This window comes from Tursiops truncatus, chromosome 8, assembly GCF_011762595.2.
Source record: "Tursiops truncatus isolate mTurTru1 chromosome 8, mTurTru1.mat.Y, whole genome shotgun sequence".
NCBI lineage: Eukaryota > Metazoa > Chordata > Mammalia > Artiodactyla > Delphinidae > Tursiops > Tursiops truncatus.
In genome coordinates, this window is record NC_047041.1 from 62,053,972 (window position 1) to 62,073,903 (window position 19,932).

General features: G+C 53.3%; 1 protein-coding gene across 19 annotated transcripts in view; it reads right to left on the minus strand.

The window, feature by feature from the left end:
• Positions 1–19,932, minus strand: part of DENND2B (DENN domain containing 2B) — a 176,018-nt gene that overhangs the window by 9,831 nt on the left and 146,255 nt on the right. For 16 of the 19 annotated variants that reach the window (XR_004527917.2, XM_073808580.1, XM_073808585.1 and 13 more), the window contains 10 exons: positions 14,842–14,993; positions 12,736–12,951; positions 11,648–11,744; positions 10,992–11,036; positions 9,800–9,984; positions 8,604–8,713; positions 8,343–8,412; positions 5,470–5,547; positions 4,789–4,929; positions 920–1,068 (listed from right to left, as the gene is read on the minus strand). Coding sequence is in view for 18 of the 19 variants with exons in the window: in XM_073808580.1 (XP_073664681.1) it covers positions 920–1,068; positions 4,789–4,929; positions 5,470–5,547; positions 8,343–8,412; positions 8,604–8,713; positions 9,800–9,984; positions 10,992–11,036; positions 11,648–11,744; positions 12,736–12,951; positions 14,842–14,993 (1,243 nt within the window). In the remaining variant the exon portion in view is untranslated. Of the gene's footprint in view, positions 1–919; positions 1,069–4,788; positions 4,930–5,469; positions 5,548–8,342; positions 8,413–8,603; positions 8,714–9,799; positions 9,985–10,991; positions 11,037–11,647; positions 11,745–12,735; positions 12,952–14,841; positions 14,994–18,674; positions 18,914–19,932 lie in introns of those variants that run through there. The other 3 variants (XM_073808589.1, XM_073808574.1, XM_073808575.1) reach the window with 3 other exon arrangements.

Consider the following 19,932-nt stretch of genomic DNA (forward strand, 5'->3'; position numbering starts at 1 on the left):
GACGCTCTTTTAAAGAGGAAAAAAAAACCTTGGCTGCCTAGAAGAGCTCGGCCTCTTCCAGAACACCTCATGTCCAGTGACGTTTCTGCCGCCCCCTCCCATGGCCACAACCATCTGGACCTCCTCTGCCTCTAAAATCATAAATGCCAACATTTCAGACTAAGACTTGTGATCTGTTCAGCTCTTTTCTTATTCTTCTTAATCCAGCTCCCCTGCCTCAATGACCTCTCCAGTCCCTGGGCTTCTTTCTCCCTTTCCTAGTTTGGCCAACCTCCCTACAACCACTCTCCTCCCCAGCACTCTCAAGACCCTCACCTGGTCCTTCTCTGCAAATCCCCACATGCCTGGCCCTGGGTCACTCCATCCAGTTGCCTTCTCCAGGTGACACCCTCACTGGCCCCCTCACTGGATGGCTCAGCACCCCTCATACTATCCCTAGTCATGCCCTTGCCCCTTCCTCACTGTGGCTCTTCCTAAAGTTCATCACTCTCTTATAATTCAGCATCCCACAGAGGTGGCCTTGCCTCCCCCTCCAGAGGAAATGTGGCCATCAGCTAGAAATCTTACTTTCTTACTTCCTTCCTCCACATAAATAGATTTGTACCTCTACAATCTTGGCCGTTGCAAAAGCAGCAGCGTCTGTCTTTTTCCCTCCAGCCAAGTCCTCCATTGGGTTCTCAACCCTGCCATCTTGTGTGCTCGCAAGCCCTGCTCCCTCAGTCATCCTCTCTGCCCGGGTCTGCTAACCTTTCCTCTCCATTTGATCTTTTTCTCACCACACACAGACGCACACATACACATACACACACACTCTATGCACAAATACGACTGGCTGGCATATACTAGGGCTCGTAAATCACATTGGATCAATTAGTGGATGTGCCTCCCCCCCTTCTTCACCTCACCTGCTGGGCCCTACCTGAGCTTATCTGCTACAAAAATGACGCGGCGCTCCAGCAGCAGTGAGGCAAAGATTCGGATAAGCTGGCGCACACTGAGGCAGGTAAAAAGGCACTCGAAGTCCACATGCTCCAGCCGGGAATCCATGGGCCGCCGCAGCTCTAACACCTGCAGGAGAACAGTGGGGCAAGTGGGGCAAGCCAGATCAGGTGGGTGCCACTCCTGGGTCATACACAAAGCGACCGGAAGCTGGCTCCCCTTCCCACCTGCTTTCCCAAGGCCTCTAACCCACCCCACTGTGTAGTAAGACCCAGTCTCCTCCTCCACTCAGACCACAGCTCTGCCCCCACAGTACTCAGACGCCCAGCCTGTGGGCAACAGGGCTAACTGAACATGGGGGAGGCTCTGGAAGGAAGGAGCTGGAGAGCCATGTGCCAGGCTCTCAGGAAAGGGGGAAGGAGAGCTGGCTGCTCTTACAGATGAGGGAGGCAGGGAGCCACACAGCTTCATCTGCACTGCCCTCCCTGCCCTCCTGCCCGTCTCCCCAAGGAAAGGACTTGGCTCTGCGCTGCCCAGCTCCACAGCTGATCGCTGCCCCTCCGCGCGGCTCTGCTCACCCATCTCTGGACAGACAGTGCCAGTGTCCTTGTTGCCATGCCCCCTCCCTTTCCTGCTAGGAAGAGTTTCCTTCCAGAGGCTCTGTCCTGGCCTCTATCTCTATTGGCTTGTCTAATCCCTGTGCCAGGGACAAGGGAAACACAAGCTGGCCATTCCACAACCTTGCCAGGAAGCAGGACTGTCTTTATCAGGGCCAGACCTAGCAATCTTCCCTCCGGAGAGGTTGCAAGGCCACTCTGAAGGTTGGTGCTGTGGCGCAGGGACCACTTCCCTGGGGGCAGTCATGAGGGTGGAGGGTGGCAACTGACCCTGGCAATGAGAGCAACAGGAAGTGCTGACGCTCAGGCCAGGCCAAAGCAGCTCTCACCCGGGCCTGCCTAGGCTTCCCCTCGCTTCCTCAGCGTATGTGGGCAGCACAGATGTGTAGGTCTCCTGAGAGCCAGGAGGGAAGACGCATGCCCTCTTTTAGCCCTATGGTATCAGAGCCCTCCTCAAGAGGCTTCACCCTGCCTTATCTCATTTGTTCCTCAGAGTCTAAACAAGTGAAGCTCTAACTCCTAGTTCAGTAGTCATCCCTCTGGGCCCAAGGGAAGCAGCAACATGGGCACAAGTTGCCCTAAGGATGTCTCTTTTATAGGGTTCTGTTTACACTCTGTCTCTCCCACCGGATGGCGAAGCCCCAGAAGGCCCAGTGATTAGCAGGATGTGGGGTACACCCAAAGCGCTCAGTGAACGTGCGCTGAAGGGATCCCTTACCACAATCACGCCAGAGGCCTCTGCACCCCTCCTGCCCTTGCCCCACCTGGAAGAAGTCACAGTGAAGCTCCCCCAAGCCTCCCTCCTGAGAGCCTGCATGCGGTCAGCGCCCCACTCCTACTACCCCGAGGGTCCGGGCTCCTCCAGGGAGTGAGGGTTCACACAGGAAGCTCACAGGACCTGGGCCTCTCTTCATTCACCTGCCCTCAAGGAGATCACAGTCCAGTGAGGCTGAATGAGCCTAAACCATCACAGCCCACCAGCTACGTGTCAGGATAGGGGAAAGGCATCATTAACATCTGCACAGGGCGCTGAGAGGGCTGAGAGGTCAGGGCAGCAGCTCAGAGCACAAGATGCTTAACTTGGTTGTCCAAGGAGAGAAGAAGGGAAGTGTCTACTAGGCAAAAGGAAGCAGGGTTCAGGGACAGTAAGCGAGTCAAGTCAGAGCGTTGAGACGAGGCTGGTGCGCGGGCTGGGCCCCATCCTGAAGGACTGACTCCCAGGCATGCTACTGGGCTCTCAGGGTAGGGTCGGTGGTCCTGCCCCCAGGTCATGCATGAAGTAGGAAGTCCCTCCAAAAGAGCGTGGGAGAAAAGATGCTACAAGAAAGGCCTTAAATGGCATTCGCCACTCCCAGCAAACCCAATGTTTCTTTAGTCAGACCGTCTCCACTCCCTGCAGCAACTAAGTTATTTCTTCTTCCCTCTCCTCAAACCCAACATCCACCTCTCACTCTCGGAGGATGACCTTCTTTTCCATTGTGAGAAAACTGCAGCCATCAGATGAGAATCCAGAATCTACAAGCCATGGCCCTTCCTTGCTGTTACACAAGGAAGTGCCCTTCTCTCCTGAAAAGCCAGTCTCTCCCTGGATCCCACCGCCCTGCCTTCTCACTGACAGTCTGACTGTCCCTTCCCTCTGCTGCTGCTTTAACCTCTTCCTCCAATGGGCCACTCCCACCAGCACCCAGACAACCACCTTCAACAGACTCTCCCCTGGCTCCACGTTACCCTTCAACCACTGCCCCTTCCCCATTTCTCCCCACAGCCAAACCTCTTAAAAGCTGTCTCTACAGGCTAGTCCCCCTTCTCAACCCCATTCACTTCTCAACTCTCTCTACTCAAGCTTCTCGGTCCCCTGACCGCCCCCGTTTCTGAAACTCAAGGCGTCCCGCCACATCTCATCCTGACCTCGCCTGAGCCCTCCTTCCTTTCTTGAGAGGGCCCCTTCCTTGGCTTCCTGGGACTCCTCCTGTCTTAGTTTTCAGGTCTGCTGCTCCTCTGCTGCAGGCCCTCTAAATGCTGGAGGCCCTCGGGACTATCTTCTCTTCCCTGTCTACACTGTTTGCTACTAAACATCTTCTCCGGGGTGTCTCGCAGGCATCGTGAATGTAACGTGCACGGAGTCAAGCTCTTCCTCCTCACAAACCTCCCTCAGGTGCTCCATCCGCTGACCTGTTGCTCAAGCCAGAAAACTGGGAATTCGCCTTCAAATCTCCCCAACACTATTCCCTATTTCCAATCAAACACAATGTGCTATTGACCCTAATTCTAAGGCACATCTCCAGTCCATCTATTCTCTTCACCTTTTCGTCCACACCTTAATCCAAACTCCGATCATCTCTTGCCTGTACTACTGCAACATATCCTAGCTGGTCTCCCTGTTTTCACTCCAGTCCATAATCTACACAGCAGCCAGAGTGAGCTTTTAAAATCACATCTCGGATCTCATAACCCTGCTTTAGAGACATTCCAAACCCTGAACTTGGCCTACAGGTACCTTGTGATTTGGCCCTGCTGTCTATCCACCCTGCTCACTCCCTTTTTCAACCATCCTGGCCTTTTTACCCCGTTCCTTGGCAAGCGTCCACACTTTCCCAACTTTTGCTTTTACATGCTGTCCCTCTACCTGGAATAATCCTCTCCCGCCCATACCCTTCTCTTTTAGTCTCCCTCCTCCCACTTCATCTGGTTGACTCTACTCACCTTGGGTCCCCAGTAAAATGTCATTTCCTCAGAGGAGGGCTTTCCTGGCCCCTAATCTAAAGCACATCCCGTTACACACTCTCACTCTGTGCTTTCACTTGGCACCTAACACTTTTAGGGGTTATCTGTTTCTATGTACAAGTATTTATTTAGTGTCCGTCTCTCCCACTAGACTATGAACTCCACAAGGACCAAGCTGTGCCCCTCTTTAACTATATGACTCTGCCTCAAGGTCTGCAGGAGCCCTGACTGTGAGAGAGCACATATTCTGTCAACATTTGATGAATGAATAAAAGGTGGCCTGCAGTTTAGTCCAAACAGGTCAGGGAAGGCCCCTAGAAGCTGCAGAGAGTTGAGCAACGATTACAGTTCTGTCATTCACTCTTTTTAGTCCCTGTTGGTGAGGTGTGCAAATGTGCTGAGCAAGGAAGGGGCCGTGCTCGGCGCCCCAGAGACTGAGCCTTGGCCCAGCAGGTCCCACGCCAGCCCCAGTCCATGGTCTGAGAGAAGAGGCAGCAGAAATCCCTACCTCATTGCCAGCCCCCGGCAGGAATGTCTTCACTTTGATGGTCTTCCCTGGGGCAGGGAAGGGTGATTCCATGAGACTTCTCATGAAGGGATAGACCAAAGCGGCGGAGATCCCACGCCGGCGCTCCACCTCATCTAGGACCTGTGCCCACCGCCAGCAGCCCAAAGAGGAAGGGTGTCAGGGCGCCACCCTCCCCTACCTCCTGGGCAGAGAAGAGGGCAGCCCGGCATCTGACCAGCCCGGGCCGAAAGCTGGGAGATGATGGACTGTCTCGCCAGGAGCTTCATACCCTACCCTTCCCGTCTCCCTGGCCACTCGGTGTCGGCTCTACTCCCTAACTAGTCCTTGCCTCAGACTCCAAGATCTGAGTAGCTGGGCAAAGGAAATACCACTTGAGGTCGGGTTCCTGGGCACTTGGCTTCCCGCAGGGTCTCTGTCCCCAAGGACTCAGCTCTGCCCACGGCCCAGGGTGAGCTGTGACATTAGCAGACACTGCCGGTGCAGGAGCTGGTATATGGGGAGGGAGTCGGAGAGCTCGCTTGCACTTGCCCTTGCATTCTCGCCTTCTCTCACCCTCTCACACACAGACAGGTGGTTTTCTCATCTAAGCCACATGCAGATACTCCTATGGGAGCTGTCAGCTGGGGGAAGGGGGAGGGAAGTAAGCCAGAGCCCTCTTACCTTGGAAAACAAGCCGAAGCAGCCAAGGCGGCTGATGACACAGTACACCTCTGGCAACCGAGGCCCCTTCCCACTTGGCTGGGCCAGGACAAGGAGGAGAGAGACACAGACACAGAGGACGCATGGTTACTATATCTGACTCCTTTTCCTTGGGAACTGAGGACGAAGCACCAGTCTTCTAGTGAAGACTCTGGGCCTCTTCTAAACCTCTACTCAACCAGGCCCCCAAGGAAAGGGCTGTCACTCTTTGGGGGCAGGCTTTAGCCTCTGCTGGGCCTTCCAGCCCAAGGTACCAGACTCCTGCCAAGCTCTACACAGGCTCCGCCCTTCCCCCCCAGGAAGACACTGATGGGGGCTGGCAAAGGACAAAGCGGTTGGGCAGAGGCTATAGGGTGATTGTGGATTTATATCCCTAAATCCCCAGGCCCCCAGTGGTAAGGGAGGGACTTGTGTACATCCTTAGGAGCAAGCCAGGCGGTCTTCTGCCTCCCAGAGGGGACATTCTGCAAAACATTCCTGTTCTCAGTTGCTCTTTTCTCCCTTCCTTGATCCATCCCCATTCTAGGAAAGCAAACTGACACCAGATAAGAGAAGCAAACTACTATTTATTGAATATTTACCGTATCTGAGTCCTGGGCTTGGAACTTTCCAAAAACTTGTTAGATAGGCATTATTATCCCCCTTTTATTGATGAGGAAACTGAGCTCAAAATTATTAAGCCATTGTCCAAGGTCATGTATAGAAGTCATGGAACCAGGAGTCTGTTTCTGCCTCTGATTTGCTGTATTACCTCTAAAGTATGCTGCCTTCTGACAGAAAGGAAGGGAAAGAAACACAAAGAGACTGGGCAGAGGCATGTACAGAGTAGAGGAGAACAAAGTAAAAGGGGGATTTAAAAGGTAGGCAGCTGAAGGAGATGTGCACTGAGAGCTCCCCAGGCCTGGAGCCCCCAAATGCAGGCTGGAGTGAGTCCACAGGAGTCGACTTCTCCAGCCAGGGGCTGGCAGGGCTCTGTGGCTGCCTCTGGCTCAGAGGCCTGGAGTGCCCAGCAAGGCCGAGCGGGGAGGGAGCAGAGCAGCAGGTGCTGGCCCCTCATGCAGGCTGCTAAGCAAATGCAGATGGGCTATTTCAGTCTCCAAACCTGCTGGCCACACGTCACAGATCTAAAGAGAAGGCAGAATCTGTTTTTGTCCATATTAGGCCTGAAACTCACTCCTCTCTTCTTCTCTCTCCCCCGCCTCCCCTAAAGCCCCAAGTGATTAAAACAAGTATGTGGGATTTGGGTTAGAATCATTGTGTCCAATCTGCAGGAATGCCGAGCTAGTGCCAGCCCCCTTGGCAGGGACCCAGCCCAGGCCCTCTCTGAGCACGCCAGGACAAACATGCTCTTCCCTGGGGGCAGCAGGCCCACTGCAAAGGAGCAGCTCTGCTCCATCTCTGCTCCTGCAAAGGCAGCCTTTGGAACGCTACCCCCCCCCCCAGGCCCAGGTAAAGCTGCCTGGCTCCCCACCTGGCATCTGTACTGCTCTACCTTCCCTTAGCCCCACTCACCAGGCATTCTATCTCCAAGTACTCCTTCTCCCCAGACTACCCTTTGGGGTGATCCAGGATACCAGACTTGGTGTTAAAGGACTTGGGGTCAACCTGGCTCTGGCCCTGATTGGCTGTATGACCCTAGGCAAGTCATTCTACCTCTGAGTCTCGGTTTCTTAATCTAAAGAACATATATAATAATACTGGGTTGGCCAAAAAGTTGGTTTGGGTTTTTCCATAGCATCATATGGAAAAACCCAAACCAACTTTTTGGCCAACCCAATGCCTCATGGGCTATTATGAGTAATAAAGAAAATGACATACTTAAAGCATCTAGCCTGGAACATAAACAGATCCCAAATCACAGTTCATTCCCTTTGCCCTGCCTTCTACATTGAAAGTCCTACCTCCTCTACTGGACTATCTAACGTTCCTTGAAGATAGGTGCCATGTCTAGCTCATCTTTATGTGCCTTTAGCGCATGCTGCCTAACCCTCAGCAGGTGTATGCTACATGTTTCTGAATGAATGAATGAACAGCCCAGAACCCTTCACCTGGAGTCCCTGCTATGCATCACCTTTGCCGAAGATCCCCCTCATCTGCCCCTTCTCCCACTAAGGCCTGGGAACCCTGAAACTCTGTCAACAATACCCCTGGTGAGCCCCAGGGGAGTGTGTGACAGGACTCTCTTTACCTTTACCTCAATCTATTTCCCAGGACTAATGAGAAGAGGGATGGTGTAGTGCTTCTCTCTCTACAACATGGCTTATATTTTCAAAACCCTCCCTTTCCCTTGAGTTCAAGGCATCTCTCCCAGAATCCCACAGAAGGTACTGCTCTGTCCCTGCTCAGCCTCCAGCCCTACCAGACCATGGACAGGATGCACATGAGGTTGTCCAGGTATGGGGGTGAGGAAGGTTGTCCTCCACCCCAATCTGATGCACACACACATACTGCTGGGTTGATGTGATCCTGCAATCAGGATCAGCAATCTGAGCCTGTAAGCCCAAAGTAAATGAACAAAAAGAAAAAGTATAGAAGAGCTAAAAACATATGACAGCCCAGTAGAAAGTGATCCAATCTCTTCCCTTATTGTAGATTATCTTAGATCCTGGGGCCCAATCAGAGGGGAACTTTAAGTCCTGCCATCCCAGGGAGTGCTTCGTGGAGTGTGTGTGCGTCTGTGTGTGTGTGTGTGTGTGTGTGTGTCCGTCCTCAGGCAGCATACAAGGAAGCAGAACATAGAACAACTTGAGTTTCTACCAGCTCAAGTTAAAGAAGAGCGTACACACATACAAACACTGTGGCCCAGTCCCTGAGGACCGAATGGCCCTACTTACTAGTAAGCGCCTGCAGTAGCCAAAGCGTCTGCTGCCATCCTCCCCAGTCAGCATGAAAGAGAACGTCTCACTGGAACAGGGAGAAGTCTGGCATCAGGGAAATATCAGAGGACCCAGGAAACAGCCCCCAAGAAGAGGGACCGCCCAGGAAGGGGGTGAAAGACCAGGCTGCGGTAGGAGAGGAGGCTGGGACTAGGGTGGGCCAGAGTCAGCTGCCCACTGTTATGGGGGTAAAGGAGGCTATGCTAGACCAGGCCTCACCTGCTGTACTCTGACACAGGAAGCCAGTCCTTGGCATCAGGGAAGCAAAACTGGGGAATGGCCTTGAGCCTCTCTTCTGCCTCCCGCATCTGCTTGGTGGGTCGGTCCAGCTGCAAGGAAGAGGAATATGGGGAGAGAGAGATAAGAGAAGACGTGGAACTTGGGACTGGTGGGGGGTAGCTGACAAATATCTCCTCCCCCGAGAGTCCTAGGTGGCACTTGCCCAACTGGCATGCTTCTCAGCAACCCTACCCTGACCCCACTCCCATTTCTCACAGAGAGGTCCGGGTGTGGGCTGAGTCATCATTTATTCATTCAGTATATGCCAAACTAGCACTTTCTGTGTGGCACCTGGCATGTGCTGGGCTACCAATAGGAAACCAAGCGGACAAGGTCCCTGTCCCTGTGCATTCTGGTCAGCAGAGTGAGACAATCGACAACAAAATTTCAGAGGGTGCCACAAAGGAAATACACAGGGCGATATGACAGAGATAAGTGGGTGGGTGGGGCTACTTTAGAGTGTCTAGAAAGATCTCCTATTTGATCGGAGAATGAAGAATGAGAAAGAGCCAGCAGCCAAGTGAAGAGCTGGGGAAAGAAGATTCCCGGCAGAGGCAATGGCAGAGAGAAAGGGCCCGAGTGTTACAGGAAGAGAAAGGAGGCCAGGCGGGCTGGCTGGGGGCAAGCAGGGAAGGAGTGGTAAGAGCTCAGGTACGTGGGGGAAATGGGGAGTGAGTGCTAATGGGTACAGGGTTTCTTTTGAGGGTGATGAAAATGTTCTAAAATTGATCACATAACTGTGACTATACTAAAAGTTATTGAATTGTATGCTTTAAACAGGTGAATTATATAGTATGTGAATTGTATCTCAATAAAGTGGTTAAAAAAGAGAAAAGAAAAGTAATAAGGTAGGAGAAGTAGCTGGGGGCCCTTCCTCAGGACACTTGAAGTCCTGGAAACAACGTGGATCTCATTCTAGGCACGCTGGGGGGTGTTCTCTCCGCCCTCATCCTCCGAATACTCACTGGCCCAAACCCACCCCCTCTCCTCCCTCCCGGCTACAGGCAGACACGCTCAGGGCTAGTGCAGCGAGGTGAGTTGCTAAGGCAGGAACAGGATCTCTCTTCTTCCCCAGATGGGCCAGGCAGAAAGGAGGAGGCAGAGGAAGGGGCAGGGAAGGAGGGAGGCGGCCTCACCTTGGGAAACTGGTAGGAGACCTCAGGGAGGTACGTGTTTCGGGATGGCTTCCTCTTGAGCGACACCACCACGAAGCACTCGAACAGCTCCCGTTCCTGCCACTCGAGCAGCTCCAGCTCCAGGGTCCGGTAGCTGGGTGCGCGCTTCAGCATGGACTGGATGTGGACCAGGCGCTGCGTGTGGGCTGGGGGCAGGTCACACGTCAGGGACGAGACCCCCACGTTAGCCCCCTCCACCCCACGCTCAGGGCTCCATCCCCAGGGGTCACCTCTAAGTGCAGGAGCCTAGTCTGACGGCCTGACACAACGAGGTCTGGGGGAGAAGTGGCAGGAGCAAGGTGTGTAGCCTGTCTGCCCTGACACAGTCAGGGCGTCCTGGAGCCTCTGGAGGCTGAGCTGGGGCCAACAGACTGCCTGAGCCAGGCACATCCAGGGATGCATCAATGGCACCCAGCCACCCCTGCCCCTGTGCCAACAGGACTAGAAGATATGAACATCCACGAAGCCTTCACCCTAGGGCCCCTATCAGTCCTTGGACTTGGACCCTTTTTCCCTGTCCCCAGGCACAAAGTCCACTTGCCCACTTGCCTGGGGGACCAGCAGAGGAGGGAAGGAGGGAGCTAGTTCCCACATACTTTAATCATCCAGGAAGGTCTAGGCAGGGCTTCCCAGTAGAGAAGGAACAGAGGTTTGCCCAAGGCCCCCTGGAACATGAAGGTCCCAGAACCTTTCCAGGGAGGTGGTAGCTCTCCTCTCTAGGGAGAGGGAAGATGAGTGGCCTCAGGGCCTCCAGAGTACCAGTTTCCTCAGACTTTGGCACACTTCTTACAACCAGAAGAGGTACTTGTAACCTATTGAACCCATCTCTGACTCTCCAGATTCACAAAACTTACCAGGCAAACCTAGCACCCAATTTTCATGGACAACAGCTTGGGAAAGTAAGGCAGGGTCACCAGCCTTAAATTTGGGAAAAGGAGATGGTTGCATTTAATCTCTCAGGGTCGAGCTCCATGACTGTAGGAATGGACTCCCCTAGAGCTCCTTGCTCTGTTGGCCTCGTATCCTGCCTGCCATCGCCTCTCCAAATGGGGCCACTCTGGGATATTGGAACTGCATGTGCAGATAAGGGAAGGCTGATTCCCCACAGCCAGGGCAGGAAAGGGGTCCATGCTCTTGGGGAGCCATGCCTCACCTTTGAACCTGTCGTCGGAGTCGCTCTCGCTCTCACTATTCTCATCTAGAAAAGTTAAGAGCAGAGTGCATGCTTGCTGAGCCATTGCCCCACAGCAAATGTTTTCTGTGCCCCCCACCCATGAGGGATGTACCTCGTCTGGGCTCCAGTGGGCCCCTGGCCAGGTGCTGCGTGGCCCGGCGCCAGGGTCCCTCAGAGCTCAAACTGCAGGTGCTAATCTATATCCAAACCCCTATCCACCCAGTCCTGGTTCGGGGCAAGCTGAGGGCCGAAGTTGGAGGCTGAGCCAGCAGAGAGGCCTATCAGCCTGGAACACAAGGGTCTTGCCTCCAGGAGGCCAAGATTTGAAATGGGAAACAGACCACAGTGCTCAGTAAGTCTGGCCTTTCCTTTTGCCAGATGCAGATTCCCACACCCACTTTCCTATTCAGGGCCTCACAGCCCAAAGTCTGCACTAACCCTTCCCAAGGCTTTCTTCCCTCTTTGGCCCTCCCCTCCTATGTGGCCACTTTTTCACAAGGCTCTACCCTCCTAGAAGACAGGAGGATCCCACGATTGCCCCATGGAAGGGTAAACTGAGGCTAGTCCATGCCTCTCCCCACTTCTAATGCCCAAGGGCCCCAGAAACCTGAGCCAGCTCAGGCATCCAGGCCTACCTCTCAGTGATGATGTCTCAATGCTGGACATGGACAGCTTTTTTAACCTCTTCTTTCCCCGCTTGGCATTGTAGATGGAGTTAATTCTTTGGACAAGCTGGGTGAGAAAAGCAGGGAGGGTGAGGCAACCCTAACACCAACTGCCCCGGCTCCTCAGAAGGCTGATTTACAGAGGCCGTCCATTCCCTTACTGGTACAAGCCTTCTGCCCTCTCCGCAATGGGCCCAGTACTGGTCTCCCTCCTGCACTGGCCCCAAGGGCAGACTGGTGGCTCCCCATCTACTTGTCCCCTTAGTGGTCTCCTGCCCCCAAGACAAGGACTTTACACTTAGCTCCCCAGAGGAAGGAACTGTGATCAAGCTAGACAGGATGGGAGCTCCTGGGTCTCAAGAGTCCCTGAACCAAGTGAGACAAAGAGCTGCTCAGAGGCAATAACAGGAACAAGGATTGAGCCTTTCTCCTCTGGGCTACAACCTGGGGCCCTGGCAGGAAGGAGCTAAATTCCCAATATACCCAAGCATTGTTTGCAGGCTAAAAATACCACTTGGCTAAATCCTGCTGCTTTGGGCTGGGGATTTGGGCCTGGCTATCTATGTGTGCAAATCATTGCTGAAAACTCTCAATTCTGAGAGTTATAGAAAGGAAGACCCATGTTTGGGTCCTATGTCTTTCAAAGCCTGGAGATGTCTCTGCATACACAGAGACTTCGTGCACCCCACACTCACTAATGGGGAGCTTCTTAAGGACTGTTTCCATCCACCCAGTGGCGTAGAGTACTCCCTGGGGGCCAGGCTAGCCTGTTTTCCCTTAACATCTGCACAGCATTAATCACTTAGGGCATCTTTATTGATAAGAAAAGGAAATTAGCCAGATGAAAAAGAAAGGCCAGTGCCTGGACCTGAAATTGATTTCAGGAGAATTGAGGAAGCAGGCCCAGATTAGGGAGGGAGGGAGGGAGGGAAGGAAGGAAGGAAGGGAGGAAGGGAGGAAGGGAGGGAGGGAGGGAGGGGGGGAGGGGGGAGGAGAAAAGAGCCACTGCCTGCCTGCCCACCTGCCCAGCCCCAGCCAGCTCCAGCTGGGGAAGCTACCTTGGGAATGCGGCGGGCCCGGCGGCTGGACAGCAGTTCACTCGTGGTGCTGAGGCTGTCCTCATTGAGGCTGGAGGGTGAAGATGGCAGGCTCAACTGAGCCAGCAGCAGCATGTCGTCATGGCTGTGCCTCTTGGGTAATCGTGGCAGCCGGTGGCTCTTCCTTTCTGACCAGTTCCCACTGCGTAGGGACTGGCTGCCGGGTTTCAGGGAGAGCTGGCATGGGAGAGGGGACATGGGAGAAGGACTCAGCACAGATGCCTTGGCTGGCACCTGTCTGCTGGGACCTGGACAGAGAAGCCACAGGCTGGCATCCCAGACTCCTCCAAATCCCACCTGGAATTTCCATCTACCAGGGTTTCCTCTTTTAAGAGCTCAGCTGCTGATCAGCAGCTCAGGGCTAGATTCGATACTTGCTTCCACAAAGGAAGCTTAACTACTTCTTCCAGAAAAAAGAAAGCAGAGACTAAGAAAACTGGGCTGTCTATCTGAGTGGAAAAAGAAGACCAAGTGAGAAATCTGCGGGCCCCTCCTGAGCTCTGGGACACGGCTTAGACTCTGCTCATTACTGGGTGTGGTCGACGGAGCCAGTCTCCCCCACTCAGCCCCTGAGTTAGTCCTAAAAGGCTTCTCTAGCAGAGGCCAGAATACATGTCAACCCAGCCCTGCTCACTTCTTCCAGGGAGAATACAGGGCTCTGACCACCAAAGCCTGGCAAGGCAGGCCTCGGAGCCAGTGGCTCCCTCACCTACATGGTCCTGGACTGCTTCCATCCCTGCCTGGATCTACTTTCTGCCTCCCTCTGTCTAGACTGACACCCTTCAGCACAGGGCACCTTACTCTTGGCGGATCCGGCTCACCACCAAAAAGCCAGCACCCCCGCAAACTTGGCATGCCTTCCACCTGCCGTCTGGATGTGGCATTGCCTCTCATCACTCTTCAGCAAGTCCTCCTTCCCTCCCATCCCCCAATTTCCCCTTCCCACCCAATCAGTCTGGAAATACAAATTCAATGGAAGCTTATTTGAACAGAGCACATTAGAGAGGTAAGTCTTTTATAAAAAGTCACATCATTCCAAAGCCAGAAGAAATAATTTTTATATTCTCTAGCCAGTGTTATAAAATATCTAGGAGAGGGGCTTCCCTTAGTGGCGCAGTGGTTAAGAATCCGCCTGCCAATGCAGGGGACACGAGTTCGAGCCCTGGTCCGGGAAGATTCCACATGCCGTGGAGCAATTAAGCCCGTGCGCCACAACTGCTGAGCCCATGTGCCACAACTACTGAAGCCCGTGCACCTAGAGCCCGTGCTCTGCAACAAGAAAAGCCACTGCGATGAGAAGCCTGCGCACTGCGACAGAGAGTAGCCCCCACTCGCCGCAACTAGAGAAAGCCTGCGCGTAGCAATGAAGACCTAACACAGCCAAAAATAAATAAATAGATAGATAGATGAATAAATAAATAAATAAAATTTATTAAAAAAAAAAAAAAGTCTAGGAGAGTTAGAGTTGCTTGGGTAGGTCCAAGATAGGATCTCTATTCTCCTGCCTCCTGTCCACCGTGGACAAGGCCAGAATGAGCTATAGTCTAAGAGCTTCCTTCAACTCTTCACCTTTCTTCTCATTCTGCCTCTATCAGTCCATTCCTCGGAGATTCATCCATTCAACCATTTATTCAGTGGGAGTGGTTCCAGGTCCTGGAGACACCTGTCTAGTTCTCCAAATCAGGTTCTTGGGCCTACGCCTGGCCCCTAAATGCCAGTGCTGAGATCAGTTCTGCCAGAGCTGCAGAATACCAAGACTCCAACCTGGGCCCTGTCTTCCTGTTTCCAGGAAGGGGAGGAGAAATAATGATTAGACAGGAGATGACAGGGGCTCCTGCCTTAGTTTTGCAGCTCAGAGCTCAAGCAGTGAGGGGAAGAAGGTGGGACAGGGTGCCCCTAAGAGCACATCTCGATTGGCCACAAGCATATCGACACGGCAGAAGTCCCTGAGTGCAGAGCTCTTCCCTGACGTCACCTTCGCCTAGCACTATTGAGGCAAAAAGCCTGAGTGGAAGCTGGCCCACGCCTCGTGCTGACCCTCCAGGCCCAAGTCAGGGCTGCTGTTACCTGAGCGGGTGGGTTGTTGTACTTCCTGTCCTGAGGACTCCACATCCTGTGCAAAGAGTCCAAGGAGTTCTCAGACAGTTGCTGGGATTTTCGTCCTGCTCTTCGGCTCTTTAAGTCCACATCCTCATACGGATTCTCCTTGGGCAGATCTCCTGCAGAGGAGGAAAAGTTAGAGAAGGGGGAGAAGGCAAGAAGGAAACACACACACACACACACACACACACACACACACACACACACACACACACACACACACACACACACACACACACACACACACACAAATAAACAAGCAGAATTCCTGTGAGCCAAAGAGAGTGGCTTCTGCCTGGCCCTTCAGCTCATGAGTCATGCAGCTGCCCGTCTGCAGTGGGGAGGCTACAAACAGATGCTGGCTCCAAGTCCAGAAGCTGAACCCCCCACCTCCAGTTCAGCTCAGCCTTGCCTGGCCTCTGCTTTGTAAATTCAGGGACTGCACAAGACTGGCTCAGCCACCCATGCCTGTGCCCAGCCAGAGGACAAAGCCAACACCAGGCGTCTCTCCTTGGCTCCAGTCCCTTTGCTGCAAAAGCCCCAGAGATATACAGTTCAAGGTAGAAAAGGCTTTCAGAGGTCACACGGCTGTCCCTTCACCCACTGCTCCCTGAGGACCACTTCTGGAGATGGGCATGGAAGGGCGCTGCGAACTCTAGGGTGCCGGGCTTCACCAGCCCTCCCTCCTGCCTGTACGCTGTGCCACAGCTCTCTCAGGACAGGGCTTTTGCCTGGTACACCGAAGTGGTGAGCGCTCAGTATTATTTGTTCAATGAACCGCTCTGACTACAGCGTCACTCCACTTCCTCCACCACAGACCTCAGCAAGAAGACAATGGTCAGCAATCCCCTTTTGGAATAAACTCTCCTGCTATGACACATGGGAGATGTGAAAGGCTTGAAAGGAGTTTGGGCTGGAGGGGTGGGGTTGGTGGGGAGTTCTTGTTTCTCTTCTCAGGACTCAATTCTAAAACCCCTGGCAGTAGGCACTGTATTGGCACTCAAAGTCCAAAGCATAGTCCCTGCCCTTGAAGAGAAACCCCTTCCCACAAGCCATGTCCTCCTGCTCCTTTCCTGCCAACACATACCTGGACTTTTCTAAAATATAATAATATCATGAGCAGGGTCAGTCCTAGAATCACAGTCGTGCAGCAGAATCACAGTGGTGACAAGGTCCACGGGGACTGTGAGGAAATACTGCCCTCTACTGCCCTTTGTCTTGTCTTTCCTTAGCCTCCCCTCGGTATCAAGGCCACTGTTTGGGATGCAGGTACTAGTGGCCAGAATGCGGCTTTGCTGGAGGTGGCACACAGGAAGCTGCTAGCAGGGCTCACTCCAGCTTCTCCAATCAGCAGCGGGATTGAGCTTGGGTGATCACTGAGCCCCAGGGATGCCTGCCCGTGCCTCCCACCATAGAGGAGTTCAGACGTCACTTCTCAGGGAGCAGACAGAAGAAAGAGCCATAGACTAGACACAAAGGCCACTGGGTGTGTAAGCTTTCCTAGGATAGGACACAGGAGAAAAACCAAATCCCTACATGCTTCTTTCAGATTTTTCCATTTCCAAAACCAAGATCTCCCCCCGTTGTGGTATCTACTTATTACTATCATGGAAAACCACCATGAACTTAGAAAATGCCTTTACAGAGGTGTAGGGGGAGGGATGGGGGGGGGCTGTGAAGGGGGGATTTCGGTCACAGCTAATTAGACTGCCATGGGAGCAATACAAATCTCTGTAAACTTATGAGTCAAAGATGGGTCAAGGAAGGATTTGGGACTGAATTAAGTGATTCCCAACATCAGCAGAGTCCCCAGCAATTGAACAGACGTTTTCCTGTAACACAGTCATGCTATGAAAATGACTTGTCTCCATTCCAGAGCCCTGACTAAGCAGAGCTGGCCCAGCAACCCTGCCTCCAGAAGCCAAATATGAAACCTGGCATCCCCTGCATGTTTTCTCCAGTCTACCCCACTGTGGGCACTTTGGGAGGAATCAGGATAGACTCTGTATGTCTTGGTCCCTCTCCAACATATATCCTACAGCAGTGAGGTTGGGGGACCAAGGACTGGAGAAAGCCAGGACACAGTCTTCCTGATCCTGTGAAGCAGGACAGAGCTGAAGGGGTCAGGAAGAACATTTATTCCAGGCTCATCAAATCTAAACTGCTTTGGGCTGGATGACCAGCCAGAGTCCTTATCATCATGCCCCAACCTACAGGATGACTCTGTCTCAACTCCTTTAGAAGAGTTGCTCCAAACTACTGACACTTGGTGCTGGATAATTCTTGTGGTGGTGGACTATCCTGTGCATCTGTAGGATGTTTAGTAACAACCCTGGCCTCAATCCACTAGACAGATGACAGTAGCATCCCCTCAGTTGTTAAAAACAAAAAAATGTCTCCAGACACTGTCAAATGTCCCCTGAGCAGATGGGTGGATAAATGGATGATGGGTGGATGGGTGGACAGATGGACGATGGAAGGAAGGAAGGAAGGAAGGAGGAAAGGAAAGGAAGGGAGGAAGAAAGGAAAGGTGGATGAGTGGATGGGTGGATGAAACTGTGCCCCCATTCCCACTCACCCCATTAAGAACCACTGCTTTAGATAGATGTTTCTAAACTTCCTAGCTTCTGAGTGCCATGACGTGAGTCCCAAGGCAAACCCTCTTTTCCTCCCTCCTTCACTCCTTCTCTTCTCTCCCTTCTTTCTTTCCCCACAATCAAAGCTGTGAACATTAATATAAAATCCAAAGCTCCGGACTTCCCTGGTGGAGCAGTGGTTAGGAGTCCACCTGCCAATGCAGGCGACCCGGGTTCGATCCCTGGTCCGGAAAGATCCCACACGCCACGGAGCAACTAAGCCCGTGCGCTACAACTACTGAGCCTGCGCTCTAGAGCCCGCGAGCCACAACTACGGAGCCTGCGTGCCACAACTGCTGAAGCCCGCACGCCTAGAACCTGTGCTCCGCAACCAGAGAAGCCACCACGATGAGAAGCCTGAGCACCGGAACAAAGAGTAGCCCCCGCTTGTCGCAACTAGAGAAAGCCCGTGCGCAGCAGCAAACATCCAACACAGCCAAAAAATAAATAAGAATTTTTTTTTTAAAGTTAAAAAAAAAAAATCCAAAGCTCCAAGAAATAGAGGTAGGAGACTGAGGCCCAGGGAAGTAATAGATGCACATCAGTGATAACCTGGGAACTGAAAGCAGTTGGGAACACCAGGGTCTCAAGCCCAGTATTGCCTCTGGAAACTAAATTTCAGGAAAGCCTTAAACGCCTGCTCCTCCCGACTGTTCAGCCCTAACGTCAGCCTCTTTCTTCTCCAGCAAGGTTAACATCCTCTCTGATATAACCAGGCCACTAATCATTTCTCCAGGAAATGACGGCTGGCCCTGGCCCAAGCCCTGCCTCCCAGCCTTAGCTTGGGCCCTTCACAGCCCCCGTTCACCTATTACTCTCAGCTTCCTGGACTGTTCTGACTACCCTTCTGGAGCTGCCTCATGGAGACACTCCCAGCCATCTGTCCAGGGAGTAAGGGTGCCCAGGGGATGGGGATGTGCAGAGACCAACCAGTCCCCGAGGCCTAGAACCACTAAACGGAATCTGCTGAGAGCAAATCAACCCCAAAGCAATGGCTCAGAGCTGGGAGAGGAGGAGGGCTGGAGAGCCGGGCTCGGAACCTTCTCTGGAGGAGCAGAGCCACAGCGAAGCAGAAGAAGCTGGAGCCGAGGGGAGAAACCTGGGGAAGCTTTGGCAGGGACATGGATGGGAGACCGGAAGCCTGGCAGACCTCAAGGCTTTCACCTGCATTCTTGCCCACGCAGCTTCCTCGAGGTGCTCCACGCTGCCCTTGGAGAGAGAGAAGAGGTAGGCCCTCCTCCCCCCGAGGCCTGGCCTGAGCAGCTCCATCTCATCAAGCCCAGCTGTGGAAGCCAGAGGTCTCAACCTTTCCCAGCTTTGCTGATGAGACAAGGGACAGGGGCATCGCCAAGAATTTCTGCTTTGCACTCTTTTAAAGGCACTGGTCAGAGCCCAGACTTATCACATGGATCCTCTTGAAGGAAGAACCCAGTCCCACCTAGCCCTGCCCCCACTCCTCCCCACGTCTCCTTTGGTCACTAACCACAGGTGCCAAGCACCCCACCCCCCAACAAATGCACAACTGGAAGAACCAGTTAGAGAAGGGGTGTGTCTGTGCACAAGCACTGAGAATTTCCCCAAACGGAATCTTAAGCTTCCCAGACCACACCCATGGCTAGGGCCGTGGGTCTGCAGATTCCCTCCCCAGCCCCCTCCTGCTTCCAACCAGCTGTTTCTCCTGGTTCTCAGCCTCCTCCCCTCCCTCGCACAGTGGAGACAGGGCCAGATTAGGGGCCCAACTCCCGCGACAATACATAGCACATCAGATGGGGAGCTCTAAGGGGCCAGTTGTTACCACCCTCCGAGGCTGGACAACATTTACCAACTGCCCAGGCACCATTCCCTGGACCGCACCTCTGGGCGGCAGCCTCTATGCTGTTAGATGTCTCTGTTTCCCAGCCTTGGGACAAATGAGAGAAGAAGGCAGAAAGAGCAGAGGCTCAAAAAGCTTTGCAGTAAGGCTGACTGGCTCTGTCCCCAGCTCCCACCCCGCTCAAGTTCCTGGAAACTCTCCCTCAGCCCCAGCTAGCTGAGGGGAGTGGGAATCTCTGCAGGAATGCAGCCCAGGCTCCTTGGTCAGGCGCCGAGGCCACTCCGCATAACTCTCTAATAAGCTGCTTCCTTGGGTGCATTTTTAACTGTCAGGCTCAGAACGCAAACGATTATAAGGCTTTGTAGGATAGCAGCGTCTTCCAGAGGCAGACGTCAAATTGGACAGGCGAGAATTAACCAGCCCCACGAAGCAACATGGCAGTAACTTTATTTCTGAACCACTCTATTGCAAATTAGCAAGATAACCTCAGCCTGTTTTGGAGTATTTCACCCCAGTTCCCAAGGTGTCATGCCTGGTATGGGCAAGAGGCTAGCACACTCCCCAGGGCCCCTCGTTCAGGTCCAGGGCTCACGGAGAAGACGTGTTAGT